This window comes from Eptatretus burgeri, chromosome 10, assembly GCF_056783735.1.
Source record: "Eptatretus burgeri isolate ZD-2024b chromosome 10, Ebu_testis_v1, whole genome shotgun sequence".
Taxonomy (NCBI): domain Eukaryota; kingdom Metazoa; phylum Chordata; class Myxini; order Myxiniformes; family Myxinidae; genus Eptatretus; species Eptatretus burgeri.
The window spans coordinates 63,786,669-63,812,035 of NC_140970.1; the positions used below are offsets into that span (position 1 = coordinate 63,786,669).

The window sequence follows — 25,367 nt, forward strand, 5'->3', positions numbered from 1 at the left end:
AGCAATGCCTCCACGACACGCTCGTGCCCACTTCTCGCTGCACAGTGTAGGGGCGTCAGTCCATCCTGCAATATGAGGAAATTAGGTTTTTATTTATTTTTTATCAAAATCGATTTATCAGCCTACAATCATAAATTACAGATAGAAATAGATGTGGATTATTTATTTGGATAAAATCAATTTTTTTGCATTAGCAGAAGTAGATGTAGTCAAAAAATTATAAAACATTGTCCAGCTTGATAGTTGAAAGGATCGCTCTCTCGTTGCTAGGTGTAGTGTGAAAACAAACAGATTTACGTCCCATTATTTTAGCTTATTACCTCAAGGAACAACATTTAAAGACAAGGCTATTCATATCAATAGAAAACCAAATTGTAGTTTAAAAAAAAAAACACAAATCAGAAATCTATTGAAGGGCAGAAGTTTGGTCCTTCTTATGTTCACAGTGATCTTTGAGAGCGAGTGAAAGCGATTGAGTTGTGAGTGACATCGTGTGATGGTTAATGAAAGTTTGTGACTTTGTTGAGATACTGTATGAGTTGATGAATGTCGTGAATCAATCGTGCTGTAATCTATGAAAGACAATAATAAATTGGATGATTTTAACTCAGCCACTACTTAAGAATAAACTCAACATTTCCTTCAGCTGAACACAGGTGTGAATAGCACTTAACTATTGGCAATAACAATGAGTGTGACCGTGTTTGAAAAGTTGGTTAAAAGGTATGAGAAAGTCTTCATAAGTTTGGGTGAGATTCAGCAATACAAGATTATCCCAAATGAAACCATGATTTTTAATTGGAACTATCCAGATTCAATGTATAAAATCAATAATGCTGAGTGTGTGAAAACTGCTGCTAAAAGAAGAATAAATTTGAAAACTGACAAATATAATTTGGGACAAAAAAATGATTCTTTCTGGAAGGGGTGCATCTTCAATACAATATTGTGAAGGATGCACCCCAACACACCAATAAATTACAATTACTAACAAGAGAGAGCATCTAACATTGCAGAACATTATCAGGGTACGTATTTGTCTTTGTGACCCATTTCATGCAACAAGTCATATTGTAACTCGATTATACATTATTTTAAATGCATGAATATAATTTAACATATGCATTTTAAATCCAAAGTTTAGAAACCTACTTCATTGCTACGCAAAGCTGTGCGCGTGCGAGTGTGTGTGCGTGTGTGTGTGCGCGATGTAATATTTTTAAAACTTTGGAATAAACAATATAGATTAATGTACGTCCAGTGTGTGTCCACTTCTTTTCTAACAATAGATGGAGGCCCTCAATGTCAGACATGAGATCAGTGCCGTCTCCCTGGACATATCTCTTGCTTTTGTTGCAGTCTGGCATCCTGTTCTACTGTCCAAACTGTCTGTCTATGGCATCCAAGGCCAACTCCCACTCTTGTGTTACTGACTTCCTATTCTCATAGCCAATGTGTGCCTCTCAACAAAATGCTTTCATCTCCTCTCCATGTTCAGGCTGGAGTGCCCCGAATCAGTGGTATAGGCCTCATCCTATTCCTAATCTTCACCAATAACCTCTTTGACTCTCTGGAAAATCTTTTTAAAAAATCAATTTTCTGATGACTTCAACCTCTGCCATGACATCCCTCATCCTGCACAAAGGCAAGCTGCAGCCCCTTCCCTCTCTTCAGACCTTGATAGAATCGCAAGCTAGTCAAACACTTGGAGAATGTCAATGAATCCTGACAAATCTTACATTCACTCTGTCCCTCTGAAAAGACCACCTGGCAAACCCTCACATCTACTTCCTTAAAACAATAGTCTTGAAGAAGATGAGTAATCAGTTAGAGCAGGAATTTAAAATTTAGCCTGGATGCTGGCGATAGCTTGCTTACTCTTCAGGAAGGACACAGTGGGATCTTTGACATCCACTAACTACTTCCGGCAGATGGGATGCCTAGTTTAACGTCTATCCAAAGGACGGCCCACATTGATGCCTCGTTATACTTGCAAAATACCAGGATGACAGTTTATTGCTGGGCTGAGATTCGAACCCAGGCTAGACAGCTCAGAGGCGAGTGTGATTACATGATGACTTGGATTTAAAAAGAAGGAGAGGGATGATGACTCAGAATTAGGGGAAGTGTGAAGGTTGGTGCAGATTGTGAGCATTTCATTTTTGTGTATTGCTCATGCAAAATAAATCAAATTAAACAAAAATCTAGCATTTCATGGTTCATCAACAGTGTGTATTGAAACAACTAAATATGTTTGATCATCATAAAACATGAGTATCTAGAAAACGAACTGTAATGCAGTAGTTGCTTTTTGAGATTGCCCCTAATGCTAAGATTTGCAATGTTGTTGTAAGAGAGGGTGAGTGTGAAAACACAGTGAAAAGCGACTTCATGGAGAAGCAATGAGGATTACAAATGATGTTGTGCATGTGATGGGTGTATGGAAAGTCGTTAATGGTATAAGAAGAGTGCTGCACCCTTGTCTTTCCATCGATGTGCGCTCCGTGTTGCACCAACAACTGCACCACTGCTCCATTACCACGCTTAGCGGCCACGTGAAGTGCAGTTATTCCATTCTAAAACCACAAAGCACACAATGACATATCCATCGATATACAATGCTCCCATTTCAAACAGTCATAATCTAAATTCAGAAATTCACCAGATAAAGACAGAAAGTGGAAGGAAGACAAAATTATCATTACATTTTCAGTATCACAAACTGCGACCAAAAATGATGCTTATTAATTGAGCCACTGAGAGGTAAAGTGGGCTACAACATACGATATAATTTTGAGAAAGAGGTATTCAAAGTTCGGGTTCGTATTTAGAAACCTAGTCACCTCTCAGGAAACACAGATCAGTATATCAGCTTCAAATATTTTGCAGAAAACTGCCGATACAAGCCAAAAGTAAACCATGAAAATTATTTGGTGCAATGAACTCAATTTGGCTATGGATGTGGGCGAGCCCAGTTTACATCTCAGGGTGTGGGTTTAAAATATTGTAACATACAGGTAGTGGACAAAAAAAAATAGAAACACCAATGTAAAGTCACTTAATAAGGTTTTGTGCCACCACGTGCGGCCAGTACGGCCTGTATGTGGCATGGCATAGAGTCGACCAGCATCTGGAATTCTGCAGGAGGGATGCGGCACCATTCTTCCACCAGAAAGCTAATCAACTCACACCTGTTGATGGAGGTGGAAAACACTGTTTCAGACGTCGTTCCAGAATATCCCATAAATTCTCGATTGGTTCAGATCTGGTGACTGAGGAGAAGGTCATGACATATAGATAATATTAATGTCATGCTCATCAAACCATTGGGTGACCTCAAGTGTTCTGTTGATTGGGGGCATTGGGGAGTATCCTCTTGCAGGCATGCCAGCCATAATTATAGACAACCAGGCTTGTGTAGAATTCTTAGCTTAACTGGAATTGGAATTCCAGATAAGGTATTGTCATCATGCACTGTCAGTCTGTCCGTCTCCTATTTTGACTTCTCCGGCCAAACCATTGGGCCGATCCGGCTGAAATTTGGCAGCAACATTCTGCTCCTGACTGGTAATGGGAATTGCTCAGCTTATTCTGGTCACATGACTTTAAGTTGGTCAAAATGGTGGACTTAATAAATTCCTTTACTTCTTTTCTTCTTCAAAAATCTTCTTCTTCAGATTCACCAGTCAGAATGCCATCAAATTTGGGTTACAATATTAGGAAAGAGTCCTGATGTTAAATTGCGGATGTCATTCCGATCACCTCACCTGAAGTGTGTCAAAATAGTGGCCTTCGTAAATTTTTGGGAAAATTGCATAAATTAAATCAGAAATCTTTTTCTCCAGATCCACCAGTCAGAATGCTACAAAATTTGAGTTAAAAAATTAGGCCAGGGCCTAGATAAGCTACAGATCCAGTGTTCTTATTTTTATATATGACCCTAAACATGCTGGGATGTTATTTGCTTCATTAACATGCGGGCCACACCTGTGTCGAAGCCGTTGCTTGGTGTCCCTCATTTACCCAGATGTTCCCAAATTTTTTTCCACTACCTGTACATCAAAAACAACCATTCTTGGTAACATGGCCCTCATTCTATGAAAATCCCTCATTATGCAGACAAATGGAAGACCGATAGAACCCTGGCCCAATGAACGTCTGTCTTAGATGAACAAGCATCACGGCAGATATATGAACAGACAAACGAAGACAATCATCATTGAAATAACAATAATGGCATTTATTTACATACAGATATCAAGCTCAGTGAAACACCACACTGGGCAAAACACCCATTATGATGTTATAAACCATCCCGGCAGAATATTTGAACTTGTTTTAAGTGGCATTATCTGAGACACTGCCAACTGGCTGGAATTCAATCTGTTGAAGAACAGCCGCAGAACTGCAGCTAAAGCCTTTTGCAAAATAGTTTGACTTTGTCAGTCACTTCTGCAACTCACAAGGTCAGGAAGATGGATCTGTCAAACAGGTAATGGATACAATAGGCCATGGTCGATGCAAACTCATCCTCTTCCAGACCTGACATTGATTCCAACTGCTACGGGTTCCTAACTCATGTTGTCTCTCAATGAAGACTTTGTGCAATCTTGCCAATATTTTATTACTCGAGTTTGATTGGGACAGATGCAAGTCAGAATGAGGAGAGAGTCAAACTGGAGCCATTGTAAGGCAAAGCACAGAGGATGCATCATTAATGCCTGATGCAATGTGTTTTCCATGTACAACGAAAGAGAGTACAAATTTATAAAAACATCTGTAATATTGGTCACCCTTCCAGACAACCTGGTATAACATGATATCGCAGCTTACCTGCGGTATATATTTCCTCTTATCATTCTGCCTTTACGTATATGCCATTCTGTCTACCTAAGCTTCTTTATTAATTTACCAGTAAAAGCTTTGTGACTTGCACTCAGTGCATTCAGCAGCGTTGTGCTGCAAGGTTTTAATTTCAGATAAAAGGGCTTTTGCTTAAGCCTTGAATCAACTGGTTTTGGTTTGCTAATAAGAAAATCTGAAACCGAGCTGTCCCAGATAGGTGTTCACATAAACCTTTCCAAAGCATTGTGACCATTGCACTTAAGGCCCTGTCACACCTTGACGTTTTAGCCAGCGCATGGCAAGGTATCAAAATGTATGTAAAACGCTGACGTACGCTGAACTATTGATGTTTTTTTCCAGTTTTGGACGTATTCATAACGAGTTGGACGTATGCATAATGTATTAGGTCGTAGTTCATGAACTGGTCATCATTTGCGTTACAGGGTCAAAATATTCAATTTTTCAGTTTTCTCTGTGTTGATAGACATCACCAAGCTACATGCACTTGTATGAAAAAATTAGCAAAAACCACTAATTAACGGCAAATATGGTATTTTTAATTATGAACTTTAAGGGATAATGCATTACAAGGAAAACACATTTTTGCGTTTATCTCGAATTCACCCTTTCTGAGTAAATTGCATGTGGATCAGTTATCCTTTGGCCGTTTCGGACAATTCAAGTGCCAAATTAATCCTGAGAATCTGCTAGATACATAACTATGTAAAGATATTTACTAGATCTCTTTTAGGAGCTTGTATATATTGGTCAGGGTTTGCTGAATAATAACGAATTGAACAATCAATTTTGCATCATGCAACAGCAAGTCCCAAGTTTTACTCACCTAAAAAATAACAAAATAGATTAGATTAAAGCTTATTGATTGAAATAAATTCAGTTTATTCCAAATTTGACTCACCACATCCGCGGCCTCCGCCTGTTTACTCCACCGCTGACTTGTATCACTTATTTGCCTGTTACACAAAAACTATTGAATATTTTTTATTTCTGTTTTCTTCCGCATTAAACTCGACAAAATGACCTTTCTTCTCATACTAAGATATCTAGATATCTGTGGTTTTTCTGGTCTGTAGTCAAAGTGGAAAGTGGATGTTTTGAAAAACATGTAACAACTCCGCCTTTTTAGGGTGACCAGTTCATGAAATACGACCATTAGTAACGTACACAGAACGTTTCGATAACATATAGATAACTTATACCAACGAATGCTGAGCGTGTTGTCGGCGTTCACAACCTATGCCCAACGATAGTCTAACTTATGCATAGCATATGACAGCGTATCGCCGACGATCACGTGGTGTAGGCTATTAATAGGCTGCGGCTCGATAGATTCAAATCATAACCGCACTAGACATCGAAGTGTCAAGCCGCTGTCACACCTTGACGTTTTAGCCAGCGTATGCCGACGTATGAAAAATTTGCCGAATACACTGGCACACGTCGAATACGTTATGGGTAAGTTTTGTATACGTTAAGAGCATGCTGAAGCACGCTGGCATACGTCGTAGTACGCCGAGTATGTCGACAAATTTTCAGCATGTTGAAAATTTTTCGACGTATGCCAGCGTATGACTCACACGTTCCACATACGCTGGCCATAAGTTGTAGGCACGTTACGCGATCGTTGACACACGTCGACACACATTACTGGTAAGTTACTCATTAGTCGAAACACGTCGAGGTAATAGTTAGCGTCAGTGTTCCAGACTCCCTGGTTTTTTTTTTTCTTCGGCATGACAGTGATGTTGACACTTCGATTTTTAGTGCGGTTATGATTTAAATCGTTGAGCGGCAGCCTATTAATTATATTATATTATAACCGCACTAGAAATCGAAGTGTCAACATCACCGTCATACCGAAGAAAAAAAACCAAAAAAAAAAAACAGGGAGTCTGGAACACTGACGCTAACCATTACCTCGACGTGTTTCGACTTATGAGTAACTTACAAGTAACGTGCGTCAACGATCGCGTAACGTGCCTACAACACGTTACTCATAGGTTAGAAATAAGTTTCGGGTATGCTAAACATTACCTCGATGTGTTTCGACTTATGAGGAACTTACAAGTAACGTGTGTCAACGATCGCGTAACGTGCCTACAACTTATGGCCAGCGTATGCGGAACGTGTGAGTCATACGCTGGCATACGTCGAAAAATTTCAAGCATGGAAAATTTGTCTAACAGCTCGGCGTACTACGACGTGTACCAGCACACTACGATGTATGCCAGCATGCTCTTAACGTATACAAAACTTACCCATACGTATTTGACGTATGCCAGCGTTTTAGACAAATTTTTCATACGTTGGCATACGCTGGCTAAATCGTCAAGGTGTGACAGGGCCTTTAGCTCCTTTGGGGTAATAATCCATGATAATGCCCTGTGAAGATCAATCTATGTACTGTAATTAATAAGGCTTTTCCTCAGGTTGGAGGCCAGTATTCCACATTGCATAAAATCAAATATGTTTCTTACGTCATTTATTTTCAAATTATTTTATTATTCAAATTATATTATTATTTTACTTACACACTACATTTGTGATTGTAATCCTTCATTTTGTTTTCATCGTAATCTTACGCTCTTTAAATTTTCCTGACACTGCCAAGCAGTTCTCGAATGCATAACGATATCATGACCAAAAGTCTCGGGACGAGTCTGTTCACCATTGCCCATATTTAAGGCGAAGAAATAATACTTTTCAGGCACCCTGCATATGCTGTGACTAGTAAGTTGTAAAAATCCTGTGGAAGTGCTCAATTACCTCTGTCCGAAACACCATTAATGTAAATGTTCAACTTCTCTGAATTTATCCTGTAGGTTGTATTTTTTTCAGAACTTCCTGACAGACGGGTTATATACAGTATTCTAAAACAGATATGTGATAGACTAACACGTAAGTAGGTATGGCAACAGGCTAGTTGTAAAACAAAAACAATCAAATTAATGTGGAGCAAAAACATCAATTGAGTGAAGAAATAACAGCCATGCATTTCTGTGGGTCAAAATTGGAAATACGTATATGAGATCATGTGTGTGTGTGTGTGTGTGTGTGTGTGTGTGTGTGTGTGTGTGTGTGTGTGTGTGTGTGTGTGTGTGTGTGTGTGTGTGTGTGTGTGTGTGTGTGTGTGTGTGTGTGTGTGTGTGTGTGTGTGTGTGTGTGTGTGTGTGGTTGGTTATCTCCATTGCGGGTTTCAGAAGGTGTAACAGAATCCTCCCACATCTCCAAGTATCCGCCTCCATTTTGATAAGGGATCTGTGAAGTTTTCTTGTCCTCAAAGTTTTATTCCGAGGGCTCTTTCCAAGCTCGTCACTGAGCCACGGACAGCTTCCAACTGTTGCGCATTTGTAGTAATATTCCCAGGGATGGTTTTTCAAATCTCCATAAAGATTCTTCTTTATCATCCCCATTGCTCCAATTATCACTGGTACAACGTTGACACTCTTCAGCTTCTAAGATCTTTTGACTTCATTTTTGAGATCCTGGTATTTGATCATTTTCTTGATTTATGCATTGTTTAGGCCAAATTCCAGGGTACTGACACCTCAATCACCAATGCCATCTTTAATTTTTGTACTTATGTACCATGTTGGGTCGCAATGCTTTGTTTTCTATGTTCACGCTCGATGGGATCACGAGGTCGTATGTGTTTCTCTTATCGTTCTCCCAGTTGTTGGTGTATATCTGTTGATATTGTAACTTATATTTTTAATTTGTCCTTTTTGCAATCATTGGGGCTGTATTCGTTGCTGTTTCAGTTTCATGTTTGACATCTTCTATTTGCACCTGGCTTTGGAATTTTTTTTCCGAGATGGGTTACAGCTCCCTTTTCTGGCTTGCTGTCTTCATGTTTGCGTACAAATTGAATTCAGTCGTCTGACAACTGTAAGATTGGCTGAGTAAATGAAAACTTCAACAATGTACACTTGGTTGAGTTCTATAAGACTGCTACCCCCTTCTTGTCTTGGCAGGTACATTCTTGGGATGTATTGATTTTTGTCAAACATTTTGCGGACAGTGAAGAGTTTCCTGATTTTGATATCTAGTCCATTGATTTCCACTTGTGATCAGTATATTATTGCACAGCTGCATTGGAACACTGGTACTGCTGGTTGGTTTATGGATTTTATCTTGCCAAAACGAAGTTTTTGCAAGATCTGTTACTTGGTAAGTTTTTTTTGTTTGTTTGTCTGTAATCATTGGATTTTTCACCTTTATATCACTCTGTAGAGCACAATTCTCATCGGAAACTCTTGTGGGTACACATATCGTAGTATTATTACAATACCCTTCAGCACACATAGAGGTCAAGGTCAAGGTCAAAGGTCAAGGTCATTTTGCGGTAAATCAGGGAGGTCGACGAAACCCTTATTTTTTGAGTAATTTTAATCGAATCATCTCCAAACTTTATGGGAATGTCGTATATGGTCTGGTGCTCAGCTGATTAGTTTTTGGTGGCGATTGGCCTTGACCTTCATGGTTAGCCCCTCAGGTCAAACATATTTGACCCCAAGGTCAAATTTTCAAGTTTTAGGAACCATATCGTGTAATACCTCAAATTGAACACCTCGATGAGTGCTTTCTAGATATGTCAAGCTTGAGACATTATGACATCATTTGGTGATGTTATGAGGCAAACGCATATTTTTCATGGTTACTCTGTAGAACGATTCTCATCGGAATCTCTCGTAGGCAGATATTCCTCAAGGAGTCGCTCCTGGTGGATAGCAGCTCTGTTCACCTCAGTGTGACCTTAAAGAAGTCACACGTGGTCACCTTTTGGCAAGATACGGGTCACCCTGAGGGTGACATTGGTTTATTTTGTTTGTCGGGGAGAGGTATGTTTTCAGGATCAGCCTTGTTCTGCAAGGTATTTTTTGTGGTAATTATTTTGCGCATTCGTTTGTGACATTTCGTGGCCCTCTTATACTCCGAGGAATTTGCATGATGCTTCGTTTTCTTGTTCCATTTGAAAAAGTTCCATCCATGGCCAAAATTCCATTTGAATGCCATCAGAGTACCATTTCACTAATTTCAGTTGTGTTGCCAATTTTTTTGTCATTCGGTGTGAAGACTTTGAAATCATTCATATACAGTAGATGCGTCACCTTTCCTGTCTCGTTGAATATTCTTTTGTTAGACATTAGGGTGTATCGATGTCCTTGCTGATGAGGTCGCTTCGTGGGTCCAGGGACAAGAAATACAGTCGGGGTGAAAGGCTGTCACCCGGGATGATTCCGAGTCGTATCTTCACCTCTGGTATTTCAATCTTTCCTTCCGAGTGTTGTAATATCAATATGGTGTGGTCAGGGCTCCATGGCTTTCTCAATTAGTTTGATTTTCTGGGGGTTTATCTTGTATAATTACATGCATTTTATCATCCATGAATGTGGGACACTGTCAAAAGCTTTTTCTCATCTATCCAGGCTGTGGATAATTTGATTCTTCTCTTTTTGCAGTTTTGAGTTTGGCCTTGTTTAGTAGTAGGTGGTCTGTTGTTCCATAGCATCCCCTTTTACATTCCTTGTGTTCTGCTCCTCGGCCTCATTGTTGTGTTAGCTGGTGGTACATCATTTCTGTGATGATTCCCATCAGAAGTTTGTTTGTTGTTTGTTGACAAGTTATTGATCAGTAATTGTGAGGCAGTTGGGGTTTTTTTTTTGCATATTTTGGGATGATGAATGTCTTACCTTCTGTGAGCCACTCATCCATTACCTTTTCCTCTTGGATAAGTTCATTGAAAGCTCGAGTGTATTGATACATGGAGGGCTTCTAGTTGCTTCAGTCAGAATTTTGGAACTCCAACCAGACCAGGGTTATTAAATTTGGCATTTTTGCAAATTTTATTTTCTTCTTCTTTTTTATCAATTAATTATCACCATGTGTATTTCCTTTTGGTGTTGCTTTTTCTTTTCCAAGTTATGGAAGCAATCTGCCTCCTTGTTGTGTTATTTTGGGTCTACATAGATTCATTTCCAGAAATTTTCAAGTCTATCCTTAGCAGGGAGACTTGAAACATTTTGCTTTTGCTTCCCAAGTTTAGGGTAGAATCTTTGAGTTACTTTCAAAGATGTAGTTTTGCTTTCTCCCGTTGCTGACTTCATTTATTTTAATCTTCCTTGGTGTCAATTCTCTTTTGAGTTTGTTTTCATCAACCATGACCTCTAGGTCTTTCTCTTCAATTTTATATGTGTTTTTCCATATTTTTTGGATTCATTTCCTGAGCTTTGAGATTCAGTTTGCTCTTATGAATTGTTGTATTTGTCCTGTTTCCTTTGTCATTTGCTCTCTCTCTGTGTTGCTAGTCTCCATTTCCATGGTGGTGCTTGGTGTTTGTGTGTGTCTGTGTGTGTGTGTGTGTGTGTGTGTGTGTGTGTGTGTGTGTGTGTGTGTGTGTGTGTGTGTGTGTGTGTGTGTGTTATAAAGAATGGTGATGTTAACACGTTAGCAAAGAATGAAGTTATTCATGCCTAATACCTTCTCTCTCTTAAAGAAAGAGACCTTAAGTGCAAATTAATCGCTTTTGGCTCAAATAAAATATAATCTGTTTTTGATGATTAGTTACAGCATACTACAGATTACATGTGTGTCATATATTTGCTGTCTGAACATTTATTATTACTCTGACACTTATTCATTTTTAGTTCAGAATTAGAGTGGCACAGGACTGGCACAGAAAAGCTTACATTTGCTGCAAAATTCACTGCTGCCCCACGGTTCAGAAGCAATGTTGCCACATTGACATTTCCATAGTGTGCAGATATATGAAGTGGAGTGAAGCCACTCTGCACACACGATACACATCCAGTGATTTCCATGAAAACCATCAAATGTCTTATGTACAAATAATTGTGCATCAACTGTATCGCCATCATTATTGTCATTAAAATGATGCCTCACCTGAAGCCTATCAATTTTTCAATGGGAATTCATTCAATCATTTATACAAGGGTATGCAGGCAAAAAAAGATGGAGGATCAATAGTTGATGAGAATAGAAAAGTGAGAAAATGGAGAATGATTGAGCAAAAGAGAGAAAATAGAAGTATATTGTAATGGAGTAGATACTGGAGAAGAGGTTAAGAGGAAATGAAGAAGAGGAAAGGAATATACAAGAGATATATAGAGCAATCACAGAAATAGTATTTTCCTCAAAATAAATGAAGCATTATCCTTGATTATAAACAACTATAGATGAGTTTCCAAGCATGTCACCATGAGACCATTTATTTACATTTTAAATGTCAAAAGTAAACTGAAGTTTCATATGATGTGCTCATTAAATGACAGAGACAATCATTCATAATGCCCTATTTGCAGTATTTAAAGTTTGTGAATGATAAAGTATGCAAAAATTAAATAATGAAGAGAAATTGATCGACATTTATGAAACAATTAAAATAATACAAGAACTGTTTTGCTTGAGAATGGAGAGCTGTGCCTTCCAAAGATATCTTAACTATATGATCAACAAACAATTGAAATACAGGTGATAAAATGGAATTAATATTCAAATCCGCTGGAGTCATTGATGTATGTCTGAGTCTAAATGAACGAGCAGATACTTGAATGCTCGTTTTTGTCACTCAGATGTAAGCTTCAAATCCTGTTATGCATCTGTTGGTTATGGAAACTCATCTATAAAGCAATTGACAGAAATCATGAGTAAATTAGAGAGTGATTGGGGGAAGAAAAGGAGAAACGACGGTTAGTGAAGAGGAGAAAGCGAGAAAAGAAAATAATTTTTTGTACCTCAGTTGTACGGTTGACCATCATCTGACAGCATGAAATATGAGTAAACCAAAAATGCACAAACAAGAGAAAGATCAATGACAGGAGTATAGACAGAGATTAACAAAGACAAAGAAAGAAACATCAATAGCAGGAATAAAAATACAGGGAGAGGATGAAAATAATATTAGTTACATATTACAATACAATATCTATATATTACTGAAACTCTCATCTTGTATGTATGTATGTATGTATGTATGTTCCCGAAATACAGCCATAATAGTACACGATAGCGCAAAATTTTTCAGCCCACCTTACTCACCATTCTCCTGCGGTGTGCAGTATCAAGTTTCGTTCAAATAGGGCAACGAAAAAAATTATTTTTAAAATCAATTCTCGATTCAGTCAAGTACTCTTCGGAAGAATTTGATCAATACAAACAACTTCAATGGTTAGTTCACTGGAGCTATCTTTTTTTTTTCTTGAAATGATTTTTTTCATCAACCGCTGTCACAACGGGAACCCAACGGGTTCACGGGTCATCTAGTGTTAAGTTAAAAAGCTTGTATCACAAAAATAGAACGGATATACATATATATATATATATATATATATATATATATATATATATATATATATATATATATATATATATATATCCAGACTGAACAATTTACGTGTTGTATCCCACAGATAGGCCAGATCTGCATCCGGACCAGAACCAAAATCTAATCAGCTGGCCTGTCCTTGTCACCTACCTGACTCATCCATCAAGTTTTGTCACAATCCGTCCACAACGTTTTGAAGTATGCTACATATCATTTTTGGCTCCATCTCTCAATGTTGAAGAATCACGTAAAAACATTTTTAAATGATCGTATCCGCATCCAGATCTAGATCTTCACAAAGGTCAAATCATTTCATCCTTGCACACCCAACCTGCCCACCAAGTTTCGGCCGAATTGTCCATAACCTTTTGAGATAACGTGTTATACTGCCGGACGCCGACATTCACAGTTCTGCTATTCGCAGACCCTGCATATTCATGGTTCATAAAATATGACCTACTTCTACATTGGCGGCCCTGTGCCTCGCGTATTCGTGTTTCTTTTATCATGGTTTTTCACGGTTGCATGCCTCTTTGTCACCAATAGGTTCAGCTGATCATGTGCTTATGAGAGTTAGGATCTCTCTGCCTATTGTCAGAGAGCTGCCTCGGGGCCATATAATCTGGCACTTCACTCAAGCTGACTGGCAGGGACTACACCTGACCTCTGATGTCAAGACTGGTCCTTCATTTCCACCTCTCCTGACATTTACATTTCCAGGGAAATGCTTCCACACAAACTTACTTTCCCTTATGTATAGATGTATACCATCTCATCTGCAGTTATCATACCTATCCTCTCACCCATGGTAAACAGAATACTGAGTTGAGATAGTTGCCTTCAAACAACCTGCCTTCTCTTCCTGGATGACAAGTCTGACCAAAGGTTACCTCAGATCATTCCAAAAAGACCGAAACAAGTGTGCGTCCACTATCAGGAAAGCTAGAAAACAGCTGGCCAATCTCAAAGCTGAACTATCAAACCTGTCTCCTACTTCAAAGACCTGGTGGTGCCTTGTCAAGTCTGTCTTTGGTACATGCATGCTTTCCATCCATCCCTCCCTTACTTCAAATAGCACCACAGTTGGCTTGTAAGAAGGCTGAATCCCTCAATTCTGTGTTTGCTTCCAAAGATTTTGTTCCCAACCCCTCACTGCCTACAGCTACCCTCTCCTCTCATATGAAACTGCTCCTGGATATTGTGTTTTTCTCACTTGAGAAGGTGGAGAGGTTTCTGGCAAACCTGGACTCTGATTCTGAGACAGATCCAGACGGCATCAGTGCATGTGACAGAAAAACCTTCTCTGCTGCTCTTGCTCATCCTCTTTCTGCTCTGTTCATTCGATCATATTTTCTGGGTCAGTTTCCATCTGCCTGGACATTCAGAAATATCACTGCAATACAAAAGTAAAACTGGATTCTCTTATGTACAGGTCTCTTAGCTTGCTTCCAATTATATGCAAGGTCATGCAGTCTATCAGTTGACATCAAATCCTTCCTTTTCTCTGAGTTCATCAGTTCAGTTTCAGACCCAGTCATCCTACCGTGGGCATGCTGCTTCTCCTCTCCCAACAGTGGATGGTGGCCCTCAATATCAAACACAAGATCAGGGCCGTCTCTCTGGACATATCTTGAGCTTTCAATACAGTGTGGCATCCTGCCTTCCTCTCCAAGCTGTCTGCCTATGGAAACCAAGGCCAACTCCAACTCTTGGGTTACTGACTTCCTATACTCATAGCCAATCTCCTCCCCCTGCAAAGCAGGAGTGTCCCAAGATGTATTGGACACAGTCTTGCTCCTTATCTTCATCTATGTGACCATTCTGATTCACAGAAAAATCCTGCCCATCTCTTTGCTGATGATTCCACCCTCTGTCAAATCACTTCTCATCCTTCAGACAGGCAGGCAGCATCCTCTTCCCTCTCTACAGACAATGGTCGAATCAGCAACTAGTCCAACCCTTAGAATTTTTTTTTTTAATGGGAATTACCACAAACAAGGCATAAAGCCACTCGAGGTAAGGGGGTAAGGGGCTAAGGGAAGGTTAGATAAAGATGAGGATAAAGCAAAACAAAACAAGAAGCGAATACTTTGATATCGCGCGGCTGGGTCAGTAAAAGTCGAGGTTAGGAATGATGAAACAATTTTGCAGTTATAAAATTTAAATGTAGACACGGTGAATTAGCATGCACGATGGGAAGAGTTGTAACGTTGGACAAATTTCTATTTATAGCCCTTAGATCAAAGGGACGTACGCGGCCATAAGTGTGACAGAAGACACAGGACAGAATAGCCAATTATATAACAGCACGATGTCGCCGCGCTGTAAAAACATTCAAGACACAGGAAATCGCAGAATATGTCTTTCAACCCCACAAAATCCCACACACACTCCCTGTCTCTCCAAAAGGACTGTCTGGCAAACCCTCCTATTTAATTCCTAGGCAAAAACACTTGACGAAGTGAGATCACTCAAATGTTTGGGGGTTACCACCAATCATGATCTTTCTTGAGCAGACCATATTTACAAGATGGCCTCAAAAGACAGCCGCTGACTTGGCATCTTTCGTCATGAAAGGTCTTTCCTTGGCCAATATGAACTTCTGACAACCTACAAGACCCTCATTTGGCAGCTGGATGGAGTATTGCTCCCCTATTTGCACTGGCACCCCTGCCTCACACCTTGCCTTTCGTGATGCTGTGAAAAGCAAGGCCCTCAAAACCATTGGGATCTCCTGCGATGAAGCTGAGCATCTCGGCATGTAACTTTTACACCGCAGGCAGGTTCATGGCCTCTTTGGATTTCACCATCTCATTTTTGGTCTTGCACCTTCTGCCCTCTGTTGACTCTGTCCCTCCCAGGTTTCTTCAGGGCACACACAGTCTGCCAGTAACACTCTCCTTCTTAAACTCAAAAAATCCAGGCTCACTACTCACCTCCACTCATTTGTTCCTCTTTTCTCTTGGCTGTGGGACTCAACCTCGCTGGTCTGTCCACAGCTCTCCCACGAGCTTCGATCATGTACATATTTATAACTCAATCATACGACTACTTCTACAGCAGCACACGCAACATTCTTATGTAATCAGCCAAGGAGGAAGTTTGGCTTCAGTCATTTATGAACCAGCTGCCCAGGCCTTTAATTTGACTAGACCTGATTTGTGCACTAATTTTCCCAGAGCATTGGAAACCTCCACGAGTTAATGTTAGCAGACAGGTCCCAAGCTTAAAATCTATTCTCATGGTGGCGCACATTATGACGCAACCCCCCCCCCCCACCCCCACCCCCACAGCCCTCTCGTCATCTTCCCTTCATTGCATGTAAAACACCATTCCAAAGGTTTAATCAGGCTGAGAATTTAATCTATGTCTAGACAGCCAAAAGGTGAGTGCACAATCTCAGCACCATCCTGTGGGATTAGAACTCATTAACGTTGAAAAGTCTCAATTGTGACTCATGACTTTGGCCAGAGTTATCATGAATGAGAATTGATGACTTTATGTGTGCAAATGTCAAGATTTTTGAAAATAAAAGTTTACAGACCAAAACAAGTTTGCAAATATTTTGAGTGAGGGTTTTGGGGAGCAGCTAATAAATCTCATTCACAAAAGAGGATGATATTAGAGGACAGTGTGTGACTATTTTGTAAGTAGTTTGGATAAAAAAAATAAATGACTAAATCAGTGTATAAGCCATATCAGGTGTTGGAGAGAACAGGTCTAAGACCATAAAATAGAAGATAAACAACAAATAAGAGGCCACCAATCTGTCAGAGCAAACGTAATCATTCTTGTCACTTCACCTCCTGCAAGGAAAAATTATTTTTGACGCTCAAGTCTTCAGCTTTGATGGCATCGAGGAATGTGACGTGAGATGCAGAACTGCCAGCCTGAAATACAAAACTATTTTCCATGACATGGCATATTTTGCCTTGAATGAAATGAAGGGCTGAGACAGACCAACAGAAAACTTGGCCTGGTACAGTCACATTTAGATTTCAAAGCCACAGGAAAGCAAATGTAGTTTGCCAAAGACAGGCCATGACATAGAACAAAAGGTTAACAGCTGAAAAAGACTGCTTCTTTGTCATAAACGTATCCCATAACAAAGATGGGAGGATTTTCAAAAATAAATTGTATGAAATTAGCTTTTCTCAATTCTGATCTCCATTCATGACATTTCTTGTCTCGAAAATGATCTGTTCCATTTCTCTTAGCACTTCTCAGCCACTCACATCACAGAATACATATTTACCACCACCATTGAAGGTGGACAGACGTTATGTTTTCACCCCTGTTTCTCTGTCTGTCTGTATCTGTCTGTCTGGGAGCAAGATATATCAAAAAGTTGGGTACAGATTCGGATAAAACTTGACAGAGAGCTTGGGTATGTGACACTGACAAAATGATTAGATTTTGGTGAAGGTCCAGATCTGGATCCGGATACTAGAATTTTTAAAGAGTTTCTTTATAATTGAGATATAGGGCCAAAAACGATATTTTCTAACGAGATAGCTGTACAGGTTTGAAACGTTCATGTAGCATGCCGGGCGGGACAGAGCATTGTCGCACAGCCCGCTACAACCCGCAATGCAACGGGGGAGTAGAAAGGTTCAACTGTGTGATCAAGGAAAGTCTCACCGCTCAATTGACAGATGGAAAAACATTCAAGGATGCAGTTCGAACCATTCTACAGACTTACCGCTCAACACCACATGCTCTAATACAGCATACCCCAGCTGAAATGATGCTAGGTCACAAACTCCGAGATTCGCTGGAAGCTCTGAAACCAATCCAGACGTTAACAGCTAACACAGGATTAACAAGTACTATTCTAATGGTACGGGTAAAAGAGTACACAGACCAATGTCACAGAGGTGGACACTCTACCCTGAACCAAGGTGAATGGGCCTAAGCGACCAATTCGTAAGCACAAATTGGCATCATCTCTATCACAGCCACAACATATTGTTCGCAAAGCCGGTCCAAATACTTTCGTGCTCGAAGATGGTTCACATTGGAATTCCTGTCGATGTGTTAGGTCGCACCAGGCTGGTCATCCCCATTTGAATTCAGATGGGAACTTCGATGCTGTTAACCTGCTTGATACTCTTACTCCTCATCCAGACCTGACAAGAGAACCACCTCAACATCCAAGGCAAAATTGACACACAAGGCAAGATACCTACCTGACTTTGCAACAAACTGACTGATTTTAAGTTGATTTAACGGGAACTTGAATGGGTTCCAACACTTCAATTCATCGGCATCGTTGATCATATTTTGGTTTATTGGTTGCTTAGCTTAATTGTCACTGAGCCCCTTATTGCAGAGACTGTAATGTTTAATCTCTGGGGAAGAGAGGGAAATATGTTGTGTTTGCATAGTCACACGATACACCAGCAGATCATGTCATGTGACCTGGCCGCAGGGGATTGAGATTCCGCCATGTTGGCTTTAATACGTGAGTAGTGCTAACCCAAGTCCCTTGTGTTAATGTGGTCTTTACATCAGGATGCAATACCCTTTAGAATGACCCTTTAGAACCCCCTAGAAGTATACTTCAGAACACTTTAGAATTAAAGACGGTGGGTTCGAAAGGTTCTTCTTAATTTTTGTCAGACGGACGGATGGAAGGAAGGACATACCAAATATTGAAGCGGCTTCACTATTTTAAAATAAACGGAACAAAAACAATAGGGTACAATCCTGTAAGGTTTGGTACCCAAATAATGGTACATGAGTACGTCTATTAATTATGTACTATTGGAAGTGAGTACGTCCATTAATTACACACTAATGCAGAGTACTGCATCTATTAATTCCGTACTAATGAAATGTGAGTACTGCGTCCATGAATTATGTCTCACTAGAATGTGGATATGTCGATTAATTACGCACCGTTTGAACGTGAGTTTGACCGAGTACGTCTATTACACTGGTTCTCAAAGTGTTTCAGTCCACGGACCACCAGGCCAATCCAAATTTTTTTGTGCAACACCTCCTTTTTGAGACATGATTAAAAAAAAAAGAGTAGACAACAAACAATTTGGTTTGAAATTTATTTCTTACTCACAAGTTTTTGGATTCTCTTCTCACTGACAAGCTTTTCAATGTTTGGAGTGGTACTTGATGATGCACAATGAATATCACTTTCCTCTGTTTGGACTTAATGTGCAACAAACACGAAAATACAGTCTCACACATATAAGTTGATGCAAGTGGCAAAATAAATCTGACTGCGTGTGCTGACAGATTTGGGTAACTCCCGGTCATGCTGAGCCAAAATGTATCCATGGTCGACTACTGGTACACGTCTTAAGCCACAAGATAATTTTTCAGATCCAAGAATTCCTCCTGGAGATCCTCTGGAACACAATTAACATCTGTTGTGAATGGATTCCTGATGAAAGATAACCCATCCCTTGTCCTGTCCACCTCAAGAAAGAATCTTTGGAATTTGTCTCGTAGCTTCCGTCAATGATCGAGAATTTATGTCCAAATGGCTTCCTTTCCCCCCAAGCATGGCATCCACATTTAGAAATTTAACCAAATTATTGCCTTCGACTCTCATGATCCAGAGATCCAATTTGTCAAGAAGAGTCTTGATGATGCTTTGGTGAGAGAACAGATTTGACCTTTCCCTTGCAGCTGAAGATTCAGTTTGTTCAATGTTCCAAAAATATATGAGATGCGCAAGTCCTAAATTTGACTGTGTCAGAGCATTTCAAAATTCCTCTTTCCATTGAGCCTGGAGAAATAAATCCAACTCCTCTCTCAATTGAAAAACTCTGTTGAGAACATTCCCTGCTGACCACCACCATACAGAAGCATAGAACAGCAACACATCAAAGTCAGAGCCCATGTCCAGGCAAAATCTTTTGACCAGCCTGGTTTTCAGAGTCGATGATTTGATGCAATTCACCACCTTCACCAACCCTTTGAAAAAGGCGTTCAGTTGATCAGGCAATGTTTTTGACACCAAAGCTTTCCGATGAATGAAACAATGAACTCTGGTTACCATTGGAGCGCGCCGTTTCATCAACGTTTGGAAGCCCGATCTTGAGCCCAGCATAGCAGGTGCACCATCATTGGTGACACCCACAAGATTTACCAAATCCAGACAATGTACTTCAAAGAAAATAACAATTACCATCACATCCTGAGCTTTTGTGGTGGTATCAAGAGTCCTACAAAAATAAACTTGTCTTAGAAGTCTCCCTCAACCATGCATCATGCAAACACCAATAGCTGAGAGCAAAATGCAATGTCAATCAATTCATCCAATTGTATGGCAAACAATGGAGACTTCGTTATTTCATTCACAACTTGTTCACTGATGTTCTGTGATATCTCACTTATACGTCTCGATACTGTGTCGTTAGAGACAGATATATCATTCAGCTTCCTCACCAAGAACAAGCCACACCATCTCTTTTGCACAGGGGAGCACAAGTTGCTCAACAATGGAATGAGGCTTCTTGGCTTGTGCAACTTTGTATGCAACAATGTAGGAAGCACGTACTGCAATGCTTGTGTTTTCGTAGAATGCACTAAGTTGCACTTGTTGAGTCAAGGCGCTGCTGCTTCAGAGCTGATTACCACCACTCAAAATAATCTTCATCTTTTTGCAACAAGTTGGGGTGACACTTGTCGAGATGGGGTTTCAGCTTAGCCGGCTTCATTGAGTCATTCCCCAAGACTTTGAAACAAATAACACATTGTGTAATTATGGTACGTCGTGCAACCCTCTCAGACTGAAGTTACTGGCAACTGGCAACACTAAGGATGACGCGCCACATGCCAGTGAACACGGCTTAAAGCAGCCGGATGGTGGTGCCTGCTCACAGCATGTGTGACTTTGGACAATGTTCCTGTGGACCACTGAAAAAGTGACCATGCACCACCAGTTGAGAACCACTAATCTATTAATTACACATTATTGGATTATGACTACATCGATTGATTAAATCTTTCCATTTATTATGAACTCTTGGAATGTACCTTTTAGACATTTAGACTCCTTTATACCCTTCACACCCCTTCGATCCTTTTTAGACTTTTAAAGACCTTTTCCACCCTTTAGACCCCTTAGACCCTATAGACCACTTTCGACCGTTTATTCCTCTCACACCTTTGAGACCATTTTAAAAACCCCTTCAGACCCCTAAAGACGCTTTAAGACCCCCTTTGACCCTTAGATCCTGAGGTCACTTCGACCTTTTCGACGAATTTTCGACATGTTCAACTTTTTTCAAACTTCTATACCTTTACAACTTTTCAGACCTTTGCTCTTTAAACAATTTAGACCTTTAATTTGCAATTACTGACTTTCCATTTTGCAAGTCTTTCCATTTATTTGACACACAAAATACACCACACAAACATGGCAAAGGTCTGCAATCTCTGGATTGCTCTTTCTAGTTTTATGTTATTTTTTCAATGATTATTCACCATTAAGAGATAGGGCCAAAAACAATACATAGCACAATATCTCAAACAGTTATGGACAGATTCGGAAGAAACTTGGTGGATGAGTTGGGTAGGTGACAAATTAACAAGCCGATTAAATTTTGGTTAAGGTATGTATGTTGATCTGACCTATCAGTGGGCTCCAAAACGTAAACTGTTCAGCCTGGCAGAGGTATACACTCTGCCAAGTGTCGTTCTTGTTTGCAATGCAATGGAATATGGAACTCCAATTTGCACCAAAATACAAGCAATTCGTTTTGCACTTTGTAATGAAAATTTTTTTGAGACATCATAGTCTTGTCACAAAATAATACCAATGCATGAATGAATACAATATGTCACTACTCTCTCATTTGAAGCTGGTTGTGTGGCCTCTCTGCATCAGTTTACTGCTTGGGTTGCACTTTCAGTTATCATGCCATATGCCCCTCTTTAGCCATGATGGACAGCATATGCTCAATAATTATCAGCACACTGGTTAACTATTCTAAAAGTCTATGTTCCGAGATGAAACTCCACTTGTACATTATCCTCTTATTTCAAAAAAATTGTCTTTTTATGTGTGTCCAATAGTTCAAGGCCACAACACAAATGTCTCATAAGGTTGCTGGACATTTGTGTTCAAGGCTACAGCACAAATGTCTGGCAACCTTCCAACTGACTTCTTGCAATTCTCCTCCACTCAAGTGTCGGTATGTACACATTCATTCCTTTGATATTTGGTTCTTTCATCAATCTCAATGTCTGCATATATAAGCATGAATTCAAAGATAAAAGATTATCAAAACAGGAGTGCAATTTTTTTTTTTCAACAAATGCCTCTTTAATCAAATAAAAGTACAGGACTGTGCAAAAGTTTGGGTTATTTTCACTTTGGTGGTGCTATTCCCCAATAAACATTTGTGGAAAGTAAGTTTTATTTTTGCGATACATATTAGATTATCTTGTGCTGGTAATATCACTTATCAAAAAGAAAATATGCAACAAACAGCTTGTGGATTTTTGTACAGTAAATAATAATAAATTAATGAAGTAATCATCACCAGTTATATGAATGCAAATTACAAGAAACCACAATAAAAGTTGTAAATTAGTGACTATGTGAAATTCGTTTTCATCAGTTTGTTCCCTTGCTTGAACGTCTACGAATGGGTTCAGAATAGTGCTAAGGTAATCATTTTCATCAGAACAGTGGGTGAAGTTCCAAATTATGTGAGAAGAAGGGCACACTATGAAGAAAATAGCTGAAAAACTGAAGATCTCCGACAACGGTGTGAGGTACACTTTGCAATACCTGAAAGAAACTGGCTCTGTACAAACAAGAAAAGGCCACGAAGACCCAGAAGAACCTCCCCAAGGCAAGGTAAGCACTTGAAGTTACTTAGCTTACGCCATAGATGAAAATCAAGTCAGTAACTGACAAATGAAATGAGAGCAGGCCTGAACATAAACATCATGTCCAGTATTGTACACAGATGGCTGATTGCAGCAGGTCTCCATGGCAGAGTTGCAGCAAATAAACCACTGCTGAGACCACAGAACAAGCTGAAAAGACTGCAACACCAAGATCGGGTGACTGAACAATGGAATCAGGTACTCTGTTCTGATGAATCGAAGTTTGAACTTTTTGGATCAAAGAGATGCCATTTTGTCTGCCAAAGAGCTGGTGAATGTGATGACATGCAATTTTTGCAGCCTACTGTTGAACACGAGGGAGGATCTGTGACTGTCTTTGGTTATATCTCAGCTTTTGGTTTTGGAAAAACTGTTAAAATAAGTGGGACACTAAGAAAAGAGAAGTACAAGCAGATACTGCAGCACTGCAGTTCCTTGTATAAATCGTTTAATCAGAAGAGAATTCATTTTCCAACAAGATAATGATCCAACTCACTTCCAATACAGTAAAACAGTTTATGGAGAACTAGGTTCCAGCTGGTGTGCTCCAAGTATTAGAATGGCCATCCAAGAGTCTGGACATGAATCCCATTGAGGCCATATGGGATTACCTGGAAACAGAGAAGAACAAGAGGAACCCAACTAACCTTACAGTACTGTTAAATGTCCTACAGGATATTTGGCACAATATTCCTGTAAGACTGCTTCAGTCGCATACAGGAAGCATGGTAAAAGAGTAGTGGCACTCAAGAAGGCAAAGGGTGGACACACAAAGTATTGTTGTTTTTCTTCACATGAGCTAGGCTCATGGAAGAGCAAGTGGGAGACCAAGTATATCCCCTTAATGAATGAAGAGAGGAAGGAGGGGAGGAAACACCGAAAATGACTTTCTCATTATATCCAAATCTGTTCATAGACAAACAAGATTTCAACCCGTGAACCATAAACAAACACAAGCCCATACCTGTGTATTGAAAGTCTGGGACATGTCTGCATGCTGTCATTAAATGTTTGGTCATGTCTGCTTGACCACATTAATATTCCCTAGTCATACAATTAGCTCTTGATAATGAACCATAGAATGTGCTCTCTGGTTTCAACAAACCACCTTAACACACAATTAAAGGCCTGAGAAGTTCCCAAAAGTTCACATCTGGCAAAATGCAGGGTGTATGTTCTTCCTGAAGGCTACTCTGGTTGGAATACATGAGACTCAGTGGCATAATGGTTTGTGCCTTTCTGAAACTGGGAGGTCAGCAGTTCAATTCCAATCCTGGCTGAGTCATACGGAAAACTTTAAAAATGGTACGTACTGCGTCGTGACTTGACACACAACATATAAAGAATAGAGCGTGGCTAAACCCCATCAATTGGCATCCATAGTGGGAAAGAAATTTCTCCATAAAATTACCCCACTAAGGCCTAAGTCACATTTGGCACGGCGGCCGTAGGGTCTACAAAATCTACGGCCACTAGCAATTATAGGGCGGCCGCAGTATTTCCACGGTCACACAATGTAGCAGCACATGTTTTTATTTTTTGGGTAGCCGCACGGCGTATTTAGAAATTGTAGAGACCGAAAACGTGGGGGTGCCGTACGGTCTTTGATTTGATGTCGCACGGTGACCTTAGGGCGTCCCTGCGGCGGACATAGAATTTTCAAGGCAGACGCAAGGTGCCCACAAGGCGACCGCAGGGGGACCCCTAAGGCGAACGTGCGGCCAGACGGACGGTAACGAGTGGGTATATATATACCAGTTCTTTTTTACTGAAATAAAAATATAACAGTTCGGAATATACCAGTATATATAACTGAATATACTATATATATATATATATATATATATATATATATATATATATATATATATATATATATATATATATATATATATATATATATATATATATATATATATATATATATGAATATACCAGTTCGGAGAACCGTGGTGCCCCCAGAATCCGAACGCCCATTGTTTGAACAAATTGGAATCCGAACAATTTTTTCGAGAAAAATTTTCCCGAAAAACCGAACACATTTTCAAAAACCTAACACAACGAAGCGTTCATGTTTGTTCACGCGCGTCTCCCCCACCTGTTCGACCCGCATCTTCGCGCTCTGTTCATTCAGTTAGTCGGTGGAAGTCCTCGTGAAAGCATCTCTCGTGTGTCGATAGCTACTTTACCTCGTGTTTTCACCTTGATTTGTGCAGTTTTTTTTAAAAGTAATCTTGTGTTTTAATTAATAACAAAAAAGCAATCCGATCACGTGGTGTGACGGACCGTC

The 25,367-nt window shown here is 39.8% G+C and overlaps 1 protein-coding gene across 22 annotated transcripts in view; it reads right to left on the reverse strand.

The window, feature by feature from the left end:
- LOC147018716 (uncharacterized) overlaps positions 1-25,367 on the reverse strand; it is a 457,423-nt gene that overhangs the window by 237,643 nt on the left and 194,413 nt on the right. For 17 of the 22 annotated variants that reach the window (XR_015062500.1, XM_085898687.1, XM_085898685.1 and 14 more), the window contains exons 7-10: positions 12,621-12,644; positions 11,556-11,654; positions 2,478-2,576; positions 1-65 (exon numbers count right to left, since the gene is read on the reverse strand). The exon at positions 1-65 is cut by the window's left edge and continues 34 nt beyond it. Coding sequence is in view for 21 of the 22 variants with exons in the window: in XM_085898687.1 (XP_085754813.1) it covers positions 1-65; positions 2,478-2,576; positions 11,556-11,654; positions 12,621-12,644 (287 nt within the window). In the remaining variant the exon portion in view is untranslated. The remainder of the gene's footprint in view (positions 66-2,477; positions 2,577-11,555; positions 11,655-12,620; positions 12,645-25,367) is intronic. The other 5 variants (XM_085898684.1, XM_085898691.1, XM_085898697.1 and 2 more) reach the window with 1 other exon arrangement.